This window comes from Kluyveromyces lactis (assembly GCF_000002515.2).
Source record: "Kluyveromyces lactis strain NRRL Y-1140 chromosome F complete sequence".
In the NCBI taxonomy this organism is placed as follows: Eukaryota; Fungi; Ascomycota; class Saccharomycetes; order Saccharomycetales; family Saccharomycetaceae; genus Kluyveromyces; species Kluyveromyces lactis.
In genome coordinates this window covers 1873989-1891309 of record NC_006042.1, presented here as the reverse complement: position 1 = coordinate 1891309, position 17321 = coordinate 1873989, and the positions used below count along the sequence as shown (strand labels likewise).

The window sequence follows — 17321 nt, the reverse complement described above, 5'->3', positions numbered from 1 at the left end:
TTCATAGTATTTTAAGGTTCTATTCACCACCGTTCAACAGGGAAGTTAACCATGGAAGCTAAAACATTATTTGGATATCGATGATATTATCTCGGAATCCTATTAAAATATTTATATACAGCAAGTGTTACTACATAATATTGTAATTATAAATGCTGGTCATTTTTCGAAGGTTCCTTGTCTACTCCTTCTGACTCATGTGGTTCGACGAGTATCTTTCTCTTTGGTTCCTCATCCACTACCAAGCTTCGAACAGTTTGTTTCAATACCGCAGTTGCTTGTCCTGTGGCTTGGTTGGCAAATTGTAGTAATGGACCCCATAAGTTTAGTTTGTGAACAAAATATGCTCCGGCAAGAACAATGATCGATAAGATGATCGTAGCGGGATTCCTGAGAATAGTAATGATTCTACCCCATCCCAATGCAACCACTAGTGCATACATATACAAGGGGATACGTTCGGTTGTGTTTACGATAGACCTTTTAGCTTCAATTATTACCAAATCTGTGAACTGCTTGAATTTTGTAATAATTTTATCTTTTTGCAATGCAGAAAGGACATGGGAAAACCTTTGTTGATGATATAGCCCTGCTTCTTCTTCTTCTTGGCCGCCGTTCTCCTCGTAATCGGATCCATCTCCATCTGATTCCAGTAGAGCTTCAGGGATGAGTATCTCCACATTATCTTTGTTCTTTACAATTGCAAGGGCATCCAATACACTCAATGCCTGACTTTTTGCCAAACGATATGAAGCATCTACTTCTGCTTCATTTTTCCAGAATTTCGGCATACCGTCATCATCGTATCTGAATTTGTCGTTAAAAACGTTTCTCATGATATCAACAACATTATCTTCAGTCAAATACCCATGAACCGTATGATCTAAAAATGACCAAGCATTTCTTTTTAATGTGTGCTCTGTTTTGTCATTCGCATCAGTAGTGGCTCCAGTTTGGAAATCTATTTTACCGTCTTCATTAGTGTACTTCTTCAAACTACCATCTAAGAAACTAGTGAATTCTTTCATAACGTCATCCCATACATTGATAGTAGGTTTAGCAAGTAGATGAAGTATGGTATCCTTGAGTTTGATAGTTAGACCCTTATTGAACCTCGCTACTATCGCATTAAGTTCACGCTCCTGAAGATCAGCAACCTCGGTATTGACGCGAGCTTCGAATTTAGAGATATATGCATCCATGGAAGATAATAATTCAAGTTCTGAAAATGGAGCAAGGTTTGTTTTGAACGTCCTTGATGCTTTCTCGAGAGCTGATTGTATTTTCAGCTTGAATGGCCCCTTCAAACTTCTATCTCTTGCATTCTTGTGGAAAGTTTCAATGAGGGATGAAGTAGTTCTTGTAACGAAATTCGTTATCGTTTCGTCGATTATCGTATTTAATTGTTTGATCAAATCATCTCTACGTTCTTCATACACTTTCTTCGCGTAACGTGAGGCGAAAGGGTCATAGTCGACATCAATACAGGTTGATTGTAATGTTTTTAGTACTGTTGCAAGTTCTTTCCCATCCAAGGAGTCAGTGACCTGTGATTGATAGTCATTCAAAAATTTGTTGTATGCTGCTGCTGCAATCTCGTCGGTTTTGAATCTAGCTACGAGAATCTGCTGGGTCGGCAAATCAAGATCTTTGTTATTCTCAATTTGTTCCCAGCAGTTTTCTGCATAAAGAGACCATCCATCCAATGGCAAGTGAGTATGGTATTCATCTTTGAAGAAAGAGGCATCTTGGTCAACGAACAAGTCACCCAAACTCTTCACATCATTATCAAACTGTTCAGGTTGGAAGACCTTGTGGCCCAAACCGAAGAAATTTGGAACGAAAAAATCATGGAAAGATGTATCTTCACAACCTTCAGGCTTACTTAGCTGTGACCACATTTTTTCTAATTCCAGGACAAGACTGGCTTCTAAACTTTCCAATGGTGTTTGGCCGGTAAAATCTCTAATGACAAACAGCAATGCTACCTTGTGACGATTTTCATTCTTGCCAAATAACGAAAGATTCACCTCGAAAACCGTTTTCAACAACCCCATGTTATTCCCCTGGTATAGCCCGACCTGGTTTTCCCACATATTCACGATTAGAACCTCGGACACTGATAATGCAAATAGAGCAGCTTTCCTTTCAAAGTCTTGATCCTCACCTCTCTCCGCACCATCCGAACCTTCGACATCCAAAACAAAGAAATCAGGAATGGATTGGTTGGCAGCTCCAGAGCTGTATATATTGGCAGAATGGGATAACCAAATACCTCTAGTAGTCTGTTGTCGTTTAACCTGTGCATCCATGGTATCGAATTTTGTATCGAACAATTTATTCAATAACGTCGATTTACCACTTGATTGCGATCCAAAAACAGATATGACATGATACTTTACTCCAACATTTTTATCCCCAAGGCACTTCGTGAAATAGTTCAATGTCGAGGGATTGAATTGTTTGTTCTCATCGATGAGCTGAATAGCTTCTTTGAGATCACTCATGCTACTGTTTGACAGCGTTCCCTTAATAATGTAACAAAAACGAAATGTATCACCTCACTAAGCAGATATTACTCGGTTCTAAATTGTAATTAAATCCCTTGGCAATATAGCTCAGCTGCTGCTCCAGCTGTTATTGTCCTTTACCCTATCTTTCATCAGAATAGTTAATGAACGAGTCAATTTCAATATTGGTTTTGTTGAGTTTCAATATTTTAACGGTCCGAAATTTCGCCAGGAAGAGAAAGAAAGAACATGATCATATTGTAAAGGTCCAACGAGTGAACCACAGCTTTCGTGTTTCTCAGAATCAAGTTATTTTGTACTTATCAAGAGGCCTTTTGAATCCGTTAGGCGAGTTTTTACATACCTTAATTGTTTTTTGATCGAGACACTTAGAGATGAGTGATAAATTAACGAAGACCTTACAGAGATTCAATGCGAGAATTGAAGCTGGTGATTATTATGAAGCCCATCAGACGTTAAGAACCATTGCTAATAGATATGTGCGGGCCAAAAAGTATGATGAATCGATTGATTTGATTTCTCATGCAGCCGGTGCGTTTTTGAGGTCCAAGCAAGGTGGTTCTGGTTCAGATTTGATCTTCTATCTACTTGAAGTTTACGATTTGGCATCGGTTCCATGCAATGACTCTTCGGTCTCTAGACTCATTCAATTACTCGTCCTCGTTGACGGCCAGGAACCAAATTTAAAGGATGTAGTGACAGGGATGAACAATTGGTCTGTGAAACATAGTGAATATAAGTTTGGTGACCCATACTTACATTCAGCGATCGCTACAAAATTACTTGAAGGTGGATATACATACGAAGCGGAAAGATATCTAGTGCTAGGTACTCATGACTCGATGAAGCGGTATGTGGATCTACTTTGGGACTGGTATCAGCAATCCGGTGAGGACTCCAGTTTCCCCGATTTCATATCAAGAATGATATTCAACTATTTGTTCATCTTCAATATCGAATATGCATTGGAGGGATCTAAAGAACTTTTAAAACGGTTTACCAATCACAAGACAGATGTAAAATTTGAGTTAACAGAGAAAGGCCCATATAAGATTGATTATTTCTCATCGTGGGAATCGTTGAACTTTTTACAGTTGTTAATAATCGCATGTCAAACTCAAGAAACTATTCTTTTCCAGAATCTAAAATCACAATACTCAACTCTTGCCAACAAATACAACTCTGAGCTACAATTCTTGGGCCAAGAATACTTCGGTATCAAGGTCGAGAAACCAATCAACTTCTTGCAAGATATGATGTCTGGTTTCTTTGGAGGTAAATAATAATAGTCTTCGGTATAAACATACTCTATGTTATATATAATGCTAACTTTTCTTGATGCTACTTCTATTCAGAGCCTCAATGAGCTCTGGCCTCTTGGCACGGGTCAAGTTTTCTTTGGCCTGTTCGTAGGAGAACCATTGACGGTTTCTTGTCTTCACTTCAGGATAATTGTCCTCCAATTTAACATTAATCATCTCGAAGAAATGGAATTCGGACCTGGGAGGCCATTTGTTAACAGTTTCGTCATTCGAACTCTCGAATGCTTCCAAATCTGGGTTCCAGTCCTTTGGAGGTCTCATATCCTCAATGGAACCAAGTGCTTTCACTATATCGCCTGTGGCACCAGCTTCTTCCCAGGTCTCTCTTCTTGCAGCGGACTCAAAGTCAGGTTCATCACTTTCAATACCACCCTTTGGCAACACCCATCTCTTCTTATGAGCGGATGACTGGACCATTAAGACATTCTCTCGGCTTTCATCCAGTATTATACATCCTGCAACGAGTCTAGCACCAGTGACACTTGAATACAACTGATTCTCACGTCCTACTCTTGAGGTGTCGGTCTTGATAAAGTCTGACATCTTCGGTTCCTTAATACTATATATATAGACTGTTTCTCAGACCGATTTCATCAACAGGGTACACAAGACACATAGCTGTGACTTACCAGCTGTGGTCAGTTTGAAGGATACATGAACGTGCGGCCACGTATGAAATACACGTTGATCGGTGGTTCAATTGTGAATCTGACAGAGACTCTTGTTTCAGGGTAATTATTAAATAATACGTGTTAGGACCGAATCATTAAGCGCAACACCACAGAAGAAACAGCTGGGAAACCGTCTCTGGCAGATACGTTCTTCCATTCTCGTAGCCCTCATATGGTTAGGGCACCATGCTAGTCAGTATGGGGTTCATACTCCCACTTTTTAGCCTTGTATTTGTCCACGTTATTCGATTTAAACTCGTCTTTTCAACATGGAATGAAATCAATCGAATCAAAACCAAGTTTCCATCACTAATGAATGAAACTTCAGCAAATTAGAAAACGTATTGCCCTGTACCAAGCACTGAACGATCTTTCAGTTTTAGCAAGTGATTTACAAGGCAATAGGCACGGGCATGATTCGTTCTACGTTGATTTTCAGAGAAGATGGGTTACCATTGTGTGCCTCAGTGGATGATGACACTGATCCCAGTTTACAAGAGCAAAAGAAGAAGGTGAAGATCCTAATATCAAGATTCACTCCGACGTCAGCAAACGAGGCTACAGTGGAAAGTGGTGATTTCGAGATCCATTATATCAGATTGAACACCGTGGTCTATATTGTGGTCGCAGAAAGGAACTATCCACGTAATTTGGCATTCTCATACTTGGCAGATATACAACAAGAATTCGAACACAGTTACGGGGGACAACTCTCGAAATCGAACGTTAGACCGTATGAGTTCGTATCCTTCGACAACTTCTTACAAAAGACCAAGAAAGTTTACAACGACAAAAGAGTACAGGGGAACATGGACCAATTGAATCAGGATCTAAAAGGTGTCAAACAAATCATGACAAAAAACATCGAAGATCTATTGTACAGAGGTGATTCCTTGGATAAGATGAGTGATATGAGTGCGTCCCTAAGACAAGACGCTAAAAAGTACAGAGCCTCCGCACAAAAGATCAACTTCGACCTATTGATTAGCCAGTACGCGCCAATTGCGATCATAGCATTCTTTTTCGTATTCTTATTGTGGTGGATGTTCTTAAGATGAAGTATTCGCTGTACAGAAGTATCGATACACTTATGTACACTTAAATATGTATATAATTCCACCCTGTATAAACTTCAGCAAAAAAATGTACAAATATTGGCTCAGTATTGCTCTGAATGTGCCCTGACTAACGTATGTCTCATCATCATCAATACGCCTTTTTGCACTTGAACGATTCTTTTCTCAACATGAAAAACCTTTAAAAAGCAGATGATCTTCCTTAAGGGAAGAGGGAAATATCATGTAAGAAAGTAAAGTAAAATAGAGTTTACAAGTCGGTATACAACACGATAGATACATTGAGGTTATTGTAGTACTCGTGAATAGACAATATGGGAGACAATGATGCAGATGCCGTTGATTTCAGAGCTTTGATCGATGAGTTTCGATTTAGCAGGGTCTTGAACTCTAATCCGCAAACCAAGCAAATTTCATTATTAGGTACGATTAAGGGTCAGGATGCTATCGTGACTCTAGAGAAGACACACTTCCAGTTTGATAAAGTGGTGAACAATCCCAATTCGTCTACGTTGTCGTTGCACCAATGTGAATCTGAATATTCTTGTATGAATTCCATTCAGACGTTGAAACCAATAGCAAATAACGACATTTATTTCTGGGGGATGTCTGTGATGAAGCAGGACTTGGAGTTAAACCCCACGGCAAAGATCAACTTGATATGGCCTGCCACACAGGTTCATATCGAGAAGTACGATAAGCAGTTGTGCCATATGGTGAGGGAAACCCCAGAGATATATAAGCGTATCGTGAAGCCTTATGTGGATGATATGGTCAATAACGGTAGGTTGCAATGGGTTCAGAACATCTTGTATAACGGAGCAGAGAGTGACAGGGTCGTGTTCAAGTACTTCGACCAAGAGAGCCCCAAAGACGGCTTTGTGGTGCTCCCTGATATGAAATGGGATGGTGTCAATATGGATGCCCTTTATTTGGTTGCTATTGTACATAGGGACGATATTAAATCGTTAAGAGACTTGAGACCCGAACATCAACAATGGTTGATCGATATGAAGAATAAGATAAGATCTGTGGTTCCTAGTTGCTACAATTACTTGGTTCCCGCTGATCAACTAAGACTCTTTATCCATTACCAACCCTCATACTACCATTTCCATATTCACATCGTTAACGTCAGACATTCGGGCCTGGGTGACGGTATCGCTGTTGGCAAAGCTCATCTCATTGAAGATGTCATTGAAAACTTGAACTACATGGGACCGGAGGGCTACATGAACAGAACTATGACATATGTCATTGGTGAGAATCACCATCTCTGGAAAAATGGTTTGGAGCAAGAACTAGAACAGCAACTAAAAGATGACGGAATTCCTGAACCACCAGAAATCACTAATGACTTTGAATGATAACACAAAAGGGATCCAGTTATACATAACCAAAATATATCTAAAAGAGACATCTAACCTGGACTTCCCGTGATCTGAGTTTATTTAACGGTTTTATTTTCTTTACACATTTCACTTTCTATACCTACATCGATTTATATAGTGTGAACTTCATTATGACAGGATTTCTTAACATCAACATGACAACTTGCATATCTCAAGAGTGTCATCCCGTTAAAGAGCTGTAGCCACTTTAGGGGTACATTTACTATGATAAAACGTAGTTTGGCGGAACTGAGTGATGGTGATGATTCTAGTGATGAAGAAAGACTCCAAAGACCATTGAAGAAATCAGGGAAATTAAGTCATGCAAAGAGCACTGCAAGTGAGAGAGATCAAGCGAGTGTCGAGGACACTCATGAAGAACCTTGGGAAGAAAACTATTTGACTATGGAAATAGAAGGCCTGCATGGTGATAAAATAGGGCCTCTGCTGCGAGCATCTGACATCCCATTGGCAAAAAGACTGCCGAAAGCGTTGAAGATGATGAAAAGTATGGGCTATAACATTGACGAAACAGCAGAGTCTGGCTCTAAGCGTACCGTAGGTATGGTACCTGTAGAACGTAAACTAGATAGAATTGGTATCCGAACTAAACCAGCGTTATCTGAGACTGAGGACGTCGCTAATGTGGATGATTTTAGGGAACGGATTAATAACGAGAAAAATACTGAAAGGAAACTCCATTTATTAAAACACATGCAAAAACTTGCTTTCACATTGACTGGTGACGTTGATAACTTCTACTCTTCCAGTGATCCAAGAGATTTCAACGTATTATGGCGAAGCTATGTGATAGAATTACTGCAGAACTTAACGCATAAAAGTCTAGGAAATGAATCAGAAGATGATGGACATAACCATGACCACCCTGAACAATCATCAAACGATGTGATTCCAGTTGATGGTGAGTTGGAAATGCTTCAACAACTTACCATAGATGAGAAGATCAAGAAATTAAACACATTTCTAAGAACGGAACTAAGGTATTGTTTCTACTGTGGTAACAAGTACAAAGACGATGCTGACCTTTTTGCGCATTGTCCTGGCTTCACGGAAGAAGACCATCAATGAAGAGAGTATACCACATTTTAAACGCAGCACCATAACTAGATCAGTACATACAGCACATAAGCGATATTCAGTGACATAGCATCTTATTTAGTTGTCTTCTTGATTCTTACCAAATGAATTTCATGTAAACAGGCATTTTCCATTGTTCAGAAAGTTCGAACATTTAAAGCATTCACTTAAATGACATGAATCAGCAAAGGAAGCCTTGCGAACCGAAGACGACATAGCTGGTAGCCCTTAGTGTATCTTACAAACAGTGTAAAAAGTACCGGGTTATCATGAGTACTCCTGGACCAGTACCCTCGTCGACATCGGTAGCCACGCTACCTTTTTCGGCTCAAGACAAGACCCAAGAACAGGTAAGTGAAGAGCTGCAGTCAGTCGGAATATACCAAGATTTAGAACGATATGAAGAGACGATACAGCAATTGAGTAAAAGTGTGGACACTTTCAAGCCCGATCTCAGTTTGATCGATAAAGTAATAGAGTGTGATAAGAAACTTTATGAAACATTGGAGGAATTCGATGAATACTACAAGATAGAGGAAGAGTTGAGCAGGCTGGATAAGGAACAGAAAAATATAGACAACAAAACGCGAGAAATATTGGAGACCTTGAATACGTGCTATAATTCGTTGAATGAACTGCCCATGTTGGAGCAAGTTGAGTTTGAACAAAAAGTCATGTTAAAACAGAGAGAGAAGATTCATTCCAAAGTCGTGTTGGATTACGCAATGAAATTGGCTAAGTTCACCCGATTCCCACCCACTTTTGATAAATCAATGATTGGACCGAATAACTTTATATGGCCAGCAGAGGATTCTTTGAGAAAAGGTATGTTGGCAATGGCTTCTCTCAAAAAGAAAGAATTACTACTTGACGCTTTGGATGAGGATAATGTTAATAATGATAATAATACTAGTAAAATTGATGAAATGCGCAACACCAATGAGGATTCTGTTGATGATAGATTCAATAACAAAGAACAAGTACAGGATGCAACTGAAGATACTGAAAGAAGAGGTTCGTTCGAGTTCACAGCAAATGGGAAAGAGGATTCAGAGACGAAATCTGAAGAAAACCCGGATTTGGAGCTGGATCTAGATTTGGACCTTTTTAACCCAGATGAATTTTAGGGCAAGATACTGGTTTTCGATAAACGGTAATACAAAGAGAGAGCTTATAAAGGTATATCATAAAATTATTATTATTCGTGTAAGAAATTAACTATAAAGATGCTACCAAAATATAGATTAACACTGTAATTCTTCAAACGTATATTCATTCAGTCATAAAGATTTCTGGAGCTATTCTTTCTTTCTAATTGGTGTTGGTGAATAATCGCTGAAACTCATTCTTCTGTGCTGTGGTTGGAGTTGTTTGGTGAAATTTTCGTAGGCTCTGCGCAAGTTCGCTTCTTCAACTTCCAAACCCTTCTCGTTTCTCCACTCTTCATATTGACGTCTGAATTCATGTAAGTCTTCCCTTGCATTATCGAATTGTTCTTTGTCAAAGCTAACAGAAGGAATACCTAGATCCATAGCATGCTCAAGCTCGCCTTCTAATTCATCGCGCTCAAATTCGTGCTTATCGGCTATAACTGAACCAAGGGTACCCGAAGTTGCTGCCACTTCTTTCTCCATTTTCTTTTGTCTCTTCAATTCTATTTGCACTGGCTGGAAGCTCTTCAACCAGTTGGTAAACTGTTTACTGAATGGACCCTTGAATGCAAAGAAAGTTATTAGTATTCCAATATGGATATAAAAATTGACCGTTTTCCATCCATATAATGATTTCTTAAAGTCAAGAATGACAAATGGTTGAACAAGATACCCAAAGGAAATTTTAGTCACATAAAAGGAGATTACATCGTAGATTATTTTCGATCTCAATGGAGTTTTACCGTCTTTGGCTAAGAATATTGGTCTGAAGTTTCTTCTGTAGAGCTTACCGCATGTCTGGAACAGGGCCCCAGTAGCGAAGGTTAGATAGTAACCAGGTCTGGTCCCATGCCAGAATGCAGATGTAAGGAATGTGAATAATGTTGAACGGAAACCCGGCTTAGATCCCTTTTTAGCCACACGTAGATAGACGTAATTCTTTAACCATTTGTTGGTATTCATATTCCAAGCCTCCAGGGATTCGTGGGTATTTTGAGCCAATTCCAATCTGCAAATGTCAATGTTTTGGACACGGTTCCATTTGATCTTATTAAGTTTTGTGTCATAACCGTTGTAACCTAACCCACATACAATACAAGAAGCTTCAGAGATGGTCCACGCAGCATAATATTTCAATCTATAAGAGAATCCTAGAAGGAACAAATAGTGGATTCTGTAGAAGAAGCTTCTCACGTTAATGAACTCATCGGTAAATATGTAGTCGGTATAGACGTAATCCTTGATCAAAAAGGTAAGTACCAACCAGAAAATACCTTGAGCGATTCTTACAAGGGCTACACCAGCACTCTTGGGAATCTGCCTTCTCAAGTTAGGATCCTTGTTCCACTTACGTCTTGGTTTCTTTGATTCAGGTAAGTCTCTAAAGATCTCACAATTCAACCACGATTCAAAATCGGCATAATCGAAGCTAGGTCCTGTTAACAAAGAAGGATAAAAGAAGGCATAAGCCATAAATTTCAAAAGACTTGGATGCCTTGACACAGATCTAGACAGTTGATATTCTGTTAAATCCTTTTTATCAGCTAAAGTCCCATCATAATAGGACCAAGCGAACGATGTCAATTTCATGACAAGAACCATCTGCGCACCAGTGATATCGATCTTTGTTGGATCGTATGTGGCATAAAACTGGGCGTACATGTGATTTATAGCTAAATGGCCCATAATAAAAACAAAATTCACATACGGCATGAATGTGGACTGGTAATATCTAGTCACTACGAATGTGAAAATTGTGCTAATGAACAATGTCGTGAATCCATCATACAGGTTTAATATCCCAAAGATGTAGAAAGCTGAGATAGCAACTATGAAATAACATTTCAACCGGATGTTGTTATCTGGTAATCTCTTCAAGATCCCATTCAATGGAAAAGATGCAAACAAACAGATCGCAAGTTTCAAAGTAACTTCATCTATACCACAATTTGCAGAAAGCTGTTCTAACTTTGCATGAATAGGATTGTACACCATTATTTCATCCAGAAAATGACGACCTTTCCTTCAGTCTATAAAACTGGTGACTACTTAAGTAATTGGAACTAACAATCACTAATCAACAGCCTCAGAAGACTCAGGGGGTACTGTCTATGTATTGGATCAAAGATTTAAAAGAAATAGGCATTGACACTATTTAAAGGTTTTTCTGTTTCCAAAAAAATTCGGTTTTCCAACATTTTTCCGTGTTGAACAGGATTCCATACAGAAAGAAGGGAAAGGTGAACGAATTATACATTGATGACATTAACGAAGCATGTGATAGCTTTAAGTTACTGTAGATTAGACGAGTCTATTATTCGTCACTAAATCCTTGTTTTTATACATTCTTGTTTCACTATATATTGTGAGATGCGAGGAAGTAGAGATAATCTTCCCCCGATCCATAGGTAAATACGATCGCTCAAAACAAACCCTTAAGCTACGCAGTCAATTGAGTTAATCTCTACATTGGCAATGCTAAACAAATCATTTCAACTGATGCCTGCAGATGCATCATTGGTCGATCCACCCTTGAAGAACAAACAGTAAATAAAAATCTATGCACCAGTCATTATTGATCCAACAGTCCATATAGGATACACCCAGTTGAACAGAACAGGACTTTGACTCTCGAACATGCAGTTTGCATGACAAATCTAAACCTAAACATAGGCGTCAAGCTCCGTTACTGCTACGTAATTGGCATTGCCTTCCCACGGCATCGAACGGTAGTTTCTTCTAGGAACGATTGGCGAGAAAAAGAAATGACAGTTGATGGTGAAATTTCACCAAAAGCAAAAAGCAAGAAGTGAAGAATCGCTTGCCTCATCAATAAGTCGGAAGTGAAATGGGAATCCTGTTTCCATACTTCGTGTAAGGTGGGTAAGTAATCCAATTCTTGATTCTGGTAGTTGGCATTGATATTCGGTATTTATTACATCACTTTCTGCATTGCGGAGCAGGAGTGCTTTTTGGAAGAAAGTGAATAAAAGTTTGATTTAAACATTAAGTGGTGGGTTATTTTATCCATTTTGCATTGCATCACATACGAGAGATTTACCTGCTGATAAGATTTACTGTTTAGTCACTGGGGATTTATTTATATATATCAGGATTGGAATTCCTTTTAAGCGTTTACTTTGGGGGCATTAATAGTGATAGCAGTACCTTGACGCATTAAAAATTAAGTAGGCATTCATTTGGATGGTTATTTTTTTCGACACTAGGCAATGATGATCAGTTCAGCTTTAAGAAATAGGAATAGTGCATTTTGTTCGCCTGTACTGAGAAATTATGTGCATCGTTTCCATTCGCAGGCCAAAAAGGGCCCCACTGGTATCGTTTTCATGAATATGGGTGGGCCTTCAAAGGTTTCGGAGACTTATGATTTCTTATACCAATTGTTCTCGGACTACGATTTGATTCCAATTAGTGCCAAATATCAGCCTATCATTGCAAAATATATTGCTAGATTCCGTACACCGAAGATTGAAAAACAGTACGAAGAGATTGGTGGTGGTTCTCCGATTAAAAAATGGTCAGAGTATCAATGTGCAAGAGTCTGTGAACTGTTGGATGAAATTCATCCACAGACTGCTCCTCACAAGCCTTACGTTGCATTTAGATACGCAAGACCATTGACGCATGAGACTTACGAACAGATGTTGAAAGATGGCGTCTCTAGAGCAGTTGCCTTTTCACAATATCCGCAATTCTCTTATTCCACCACTGGTTCCTCCATTAATGAACTATGGAGACAAATTAAAAACTTAGATCCGGAGAGACAAATCTCCTGGTCTGTCATTGACCGTTGGCCCACTCAACCCGGTTTGATTAAAGCATTTGCAGAAAACATCACCAGGAAGTTGGAAGAGTTCCCTGCTGAAATTAGAGATAATGCTGTTATTTTATTCTCTGCACATTCTCTACCAATGGACGTTGTAAATACCGGTGATGCGTACCCTGCAGAGGTGGCAGCTACAGTTTATCACGTTATGAAAGAACTTAACTTCAGAAACCCATACAGACTGGTTTGGCAATCTCAGGTTGGTCCAAAGCCATGGTTAGGTGCTCAAACCTCTGATATCACTGAGTTTTTGGCACCAACTCAACCTGGCTTAGTGCTTGTCCCAATCGCATTCACATCGGACCATATTGAAACTTTGCATGAAGTAGATCTAGGTATCATTGCTGAGAGTAAGTACAAGGACAAGATCAAAAGATGCGACTCTTTAAACGGTAGTGAAACCTACATCAAAGGTATGGTCGACTTGGTCAAAAATCATCTTGACAATGGTCCTCGCTTTTCTAACCAATTGAGCTTGGATTTCACCTTGGGTAAATCAAGTGATCCTATCATTTCTGCAGCTGAAGTGTTTGCTGAGAATCCAACCAAGCTGAACTGATGAGAACTGCTATATCCTGAGTGTACTTTTTCCCAGAAATTGGACTATAACATTACATCAATGTTTTTTTTTTCACGTTGCTTACGACTATGAACTATCATTTTATGATTATTATTATTATTACTATTATTATTATTTTATCAACATCCTTTACTATCGTTCATTCCATTAGTAAATTGACGTTGTCAGCTTCATCCTTGTTAATAACATTTGCGAGCCCTCCTATTTAATTCTATTCTTCTCATGTAGATATTATCTATTATTTATTTTTTGTATCGTAATCTGTTTATATTTAATTGTATCATCAAAGCATTCACAGTTCTAGCTTGGTATCGGACTACTTCTCATTCCCTAGCACTAACGAGTTTGAATCCTTCCTCCAGAACTTCCTGAACCTTCTCGGATTTTGTCGGTAGCTGGTTTAACACGAAAGCAATATCATCCCATTGTTTCTGGTTTTCAGCTTTAGTGAGCCTGCCCAGCAATTTCTCACTGAGTTGCTTTTGGTGACGCTCTTTGTCAATAAACGTTAGAAGGTATTTTATGATCACTTTGAAGGAGTCCTTGTTCAAATTCTCGTCGTTGGATAGACCACTGAAAATATCAATAAATCCATTATAGATAGCATTATCCTTGGTTGATAATTCTGTGAAGAAGAGTTTGCACATATCACTTATACTTTGATCTGAGTTGTCCAAGAGAATAGCCATTTGGGCTAATTGTCCTTTGACCTTCACTTGCCCAGCTAAAATTAAAAATGTCACAGTCATCAAACAAGTTTTCTGAACCATGAGGTTTTCATCATGTAAACGGCGGTACAAAAAATCTGTATTTTCATCAACCAGATTATTGAAGCAAACAGCCATATCACCAAGCCCTAGAACAGCATTTGATCTAATAATAGGATCGGGTGATCTCTCCATAATTGTAATTAGAAGCGATAAATATTTCTCGCAGAACCTAGATGAGACGCACATCATTTTTGTCAAACACAAAACAGCATTTCTCTGGAGATACTTATCATTAAATTTATCATAGTTTGTAACAATCTCCTCCACCAATGGACCATATTTAGAGAGTAAGGAATTGGGATCAAATAATAGCTCGTTTTCCTTAATATATTGAATCGCATCTGAGAAATCATCTTCGTTAGTACCTCCGATGAGATCCAATTCCTTTTGTTGTTCTGTGGTATTTCCAACAGAAGCATCAGGATCAGAATTATTGTTTTCATTAGCTGCCGATTTCAGTGTTTCGAATTGTATCTTGGATTTTTTGAATTTTGCTTCACTCTTTTCTAGAAATACTATTACCTTAATGCACACTTGTCCCACAATGAATAATAACTGACAAAGAGAAGCAAGTCTAGACTCAACAATTGCTTGGGATCTTGAATGCTCAATATTCTTATTACGAAGCTCGCCAAAAGTTATCATAGTCTTTTCCTTTATTAAGGTATTGCAAATAATATCGGGTCTTTCGGAAATTTCGAAAATTGCGTTAATTGCATGCTCACACATTGAGTAGTAATCATGGTCATCAGTTGATGAAATGACGAGATTGTGAAGGTTCTTCAATACTTCCTCCTGGTGTGGAATTTCAGTGTGATCAGGTGCCACCATTCTTTGCAGAACGATGCAAGTCATTTTGATTATTGGTAGATTGCCATGATCGAATCCAACCTTTAAAATGAAAGGGAGGCCGTGTAATCCAACTTCATTATCAGCAAGAGCCAACATTCCTAGCACAGTTATTGCACCATGGATTTGAGAAGAGGAAAATTCTGTTGTGCCGATCCGCCCTCCAGTTAACAGACTTTGGAATATCAACCAGAGCGCATTGATATCATTATAATCAATCAATTTGCTGTCATGTATTAATCCTATTAGTCTTTCTAGTGAGGCAAGGTCTGATATGGATGCATCGAGTGTCAACTTAATTAAGTTGTTAGCTATGAATGCGGACCTTTCTTTATAGTTAAAATGGTCAGGAGTGGTAAGAAATAGCTGTTTATAACAAGAAACTAAATGATCCGCAATGTTCGTTCCTTCATCATTAGAGTTTTTGAACCAAACCAAATGTAACATTTTCTTGACACCAATATAACTCAATTCCAAGTCGAAAGCATCACATAATACAAGAAAATCCATCGTTTCTAGTACTTCAGACTTATTCCGAGAAAATAGCAAAGGCACACAGAGTTCGATAGCGTTATGCAACGAGTCAATAAAAGAGATGGCATCTTTATAATATTGGCGAGTTAGTTTCACTTTTTCGTCGTCAGGGTCGAAATTCTGTGATTCTAGATCTTGCAGTCTTTGCTTCCAATCACGTAACTTTAATTGACTCCCGTGCATCTGATCATATGGATGTGTTAATAACAACTGTGATAACAATTTCACAGCATTTCTTCTCACCAATGATGATTTATCTTGCAAAGATCGTACCGCCAAGGAAGTAATTAACAGTCTATGGTAGTTAAATTTAATTTTGAGGTCACATATTTTCACACATGATTGAATAGCTTTACACCTGACATAAGGGTTCGAATCTTGGAATCTCTCTTCAAGCAGTTCAATTAAAGTGTCATTTTGCTGTTTATAATGTTGGTATAGATCAGGGTCAGATGCAATGTCTATAACAATATTTCCGCATGCTTCGACCACTGAACAACGCAATGTAAATGACGAGTTATTCAACAATCTTATAATTGACGTCATTTGCCTCAGCACAATTCTGGGGGATAACTCAGATATCTTGATTAAAAAGTTAGATATAGATTTTGGTCCGGACAAATCTTTCGCGTTAAACTCCTTGTTACTAATATTCCTCAAGATGTCCTCGGTAAGTTGAGGATAGTCGAACTCATCATTGATATAGGTCAATAGTTCTGCGTTAAAATTTGTAAGTTGAGGAAAATAAGTTAGATTGGCCATAATGAAGTTTTGTACTAGTTGCGATTGGTTGTCATTTTTCACAAATATAGCTATGGTTCTAATTATCATGGTGGTGATTTGATTTATCTTGATTAGCGATTCACATTCGACTAACGTGAAAAGCGGTTTCAAGAAAAGACCAATGAATAGATCTCTTTCCAACAAGGTTCCGAAAAGTTTCGGTAGCTGTGGTATCTGTGCAAGTTTTATGATACTAGGTAGCAATATTTCGAGTAATGAGGAGTATAGCTTTGTTTCTTCTTTCTTCTGTTGCTGCTGTTGCTGAGTTCGATTTAACAAATCATCTTGAATGAAAATCAACAAAACATGTACCAGGTATCCAAGTTTTTGTAGGTTGATCTTCCATGAGAGCAATACCTCTTCATCGACTTGAAAGTTAGATTGGATCAGCGCTGATAAGTTTGATAGGCACGAGGACACCAAATATACCAGTTGTTGTTTCACATTATAGTTCAAATGTAGATACGAGTGAGTCAAATCTGTTAGTGTCTCAAAGATTTCATCTGCTATTTCATACTCTGAATTTAAAGCTAAAACATCCGTTACCTGATTGAGAGTGGAACCAGGTGCTTCAAGGGCTCCGTATGATGATTTATCTGTGGATTGGAACGAGGAAAGATACTCCGTGAGCTGAAAATTTGACATTTTTAGAGGATACAACTTGAACGATTTAGACCATGAAGTATTTAGTTGATTCTCTTTAAGTATCTCGGAGATC

General features: G+C 38.5%; 10 protein-coding genes across 10 annotated transcripts; 6 read left to right on the top strand and 4 right to left on the bottom strand.

The window, feature by feature from the left end:
- Positions 1-146: 146 nt before the first annotated feature.
- Positions 147-2507, bottom strand: SEY1 (dynamin-like GTPase SEY1; the record flags this gene model as incomplete). Its single annotated transcript, XM_455992.1, has 1 exon — positions 147-2507. The coding sequence occupies one exon, from the start codon at positions 2505-2507 to the stop codon at positions 147-149; it is 2361 nt and encodes a 786-aa protein (XP_455992.1).
- A 398-nt stretch (positions 2508-2905) lies between these two features.
- GET4 lies at positions 2906-3814 on the top strand (the record flags this gene model as incomplete). Its single annotated transcript, XM_455991.1, has 1 exon — positions 2906-3814. The coding sequence occupies one exon, from the start codon at positions 2906-2908 to the stop codon at positions 3812-3814; it is 909 nt and encodes a 302-aa protein (XP_455991.1).
- A 42-nt stretch (positions 3815-3856) lies between these two features.
- DDP1 (polyphosphatase DDP1) lies at positions 3857-4396 on the bottom strand (the record flags this gene model as incomplete). Its single annotated transcript, XM_455990.1, has 1 exon — positions 3857-4396. The coding sequence occupies one exon, from the start codon at positions 4394-4396 to the stop codon at positions 3857-3859; it is 540 nt and encodes a 179-aa protein (XP_455990.1).
- Positions 4397-4937: 541 nt separating this feature from the next.
- Positions 4938-5582, top strand: SEC22 (SNAP receptor SEC22; the record flags this gene model as incomplete). The annotated part of the gene is made up of 1 exon (XM_455989.1): positions 4938-5582. One exon carries the CDS (start codon positions 4938-4940, stop codon positions 5580-5582), a length of 645 nt encoding a protein of 214 aa, XP_455989.1.
- Positions 5583-5914: 332 nt separating this feature from the next.
- Positions 5915-6967, top strand: KLLA0_F20229g (uncharacterized protein; the record flags this gene model as incomplete). The annotated part of the gene is made up of 1 exon (XM_455988.1): positions 5915-6967. One exon carries the CDS (start codon positions 5915-5917, stop codon positions 6965-6967), a length of 1053 nt encoding a protein of 350 aa, XP_455988.1.
- Positions 6968-7216: 249 nt separating this feature from the next.
- CMG1 (Cmg1p) lies at positions 7217-8080 on the top strand (the record flags this gene model as incomplete). Its single annotated transcript, XM_455987.1, has 1 exon — positions 7217-8080. One exon carries the CDS (start codon positions 7217-7219, stop codon positions 8078-8080), a length of 864 nt encoding a protein of 287 aa, XP_455987.1.
- Positions 8081-8358: 278 nt separating this feature from the next.
- On the top strand, positions 8359-9216 carry MED4 (Med4p; the record flags this gene model as incomplete). Its single annotated transcript, XM_455986.1, has 1 exon — positions 8359-9216. The coding sequence occupies one exon, from the start codon at positions 8359-8361 to the stop codon at positions 9214-9216; it is 858 nt and encodes a 285-aa protein (XP_455986.1).
- A 171-nt stretch (positions 9217-9387) lies between these two features.
- ALE1 (lysophospholipid acyltransferase) lies at positions 9388-11235 on the bottom strand (the record flags this gene model as incomplete). Its single annotated transcript, XM_455985.1, has 1 exon — positions 9388-11235. One exon carries the CDS (start codon positions 11233-11235, stop codon positions 9388-9390), a length of 1848 nt encoding a protein of 615 aa, XP_455985.1.
- A 1235-nt stretch (positions 11236-12470) lies between these two features.
- HEM15 (ferrochelatase HEM15) lies at positions 12471-13646 on the top strand (the record flags this gene model as incomplete). The annotated part of the gene is made up of 1 exon (XM_455984.1): positions 12471-13646. The coding sequence occupies one exon, from the start codon at positions 12471-12473 to the stop codon at positions 13644-13646; it is 1176 nt and encodes a 391-aa protein (XP_455984.1).
- Positions 13647-13990: 344 nt separating this feature from the next.
- Positions 13991-17248, bottom strand: YCS4 (condensin subunit YCS4; the record flags this gene model as incomplete). Its single annotated transcript, XM_455983.1, has 1 exon — positions 13991-17248. One exon carries the CDS (start codon positions 17246-17248, stop codon positions 13991-13993), a length of 3258 nt encoding a protein of 1085 aa, XP_455983.1.
- Between the last annotated feature and the right edge of the window lie 73 nt (positions 17249-17321).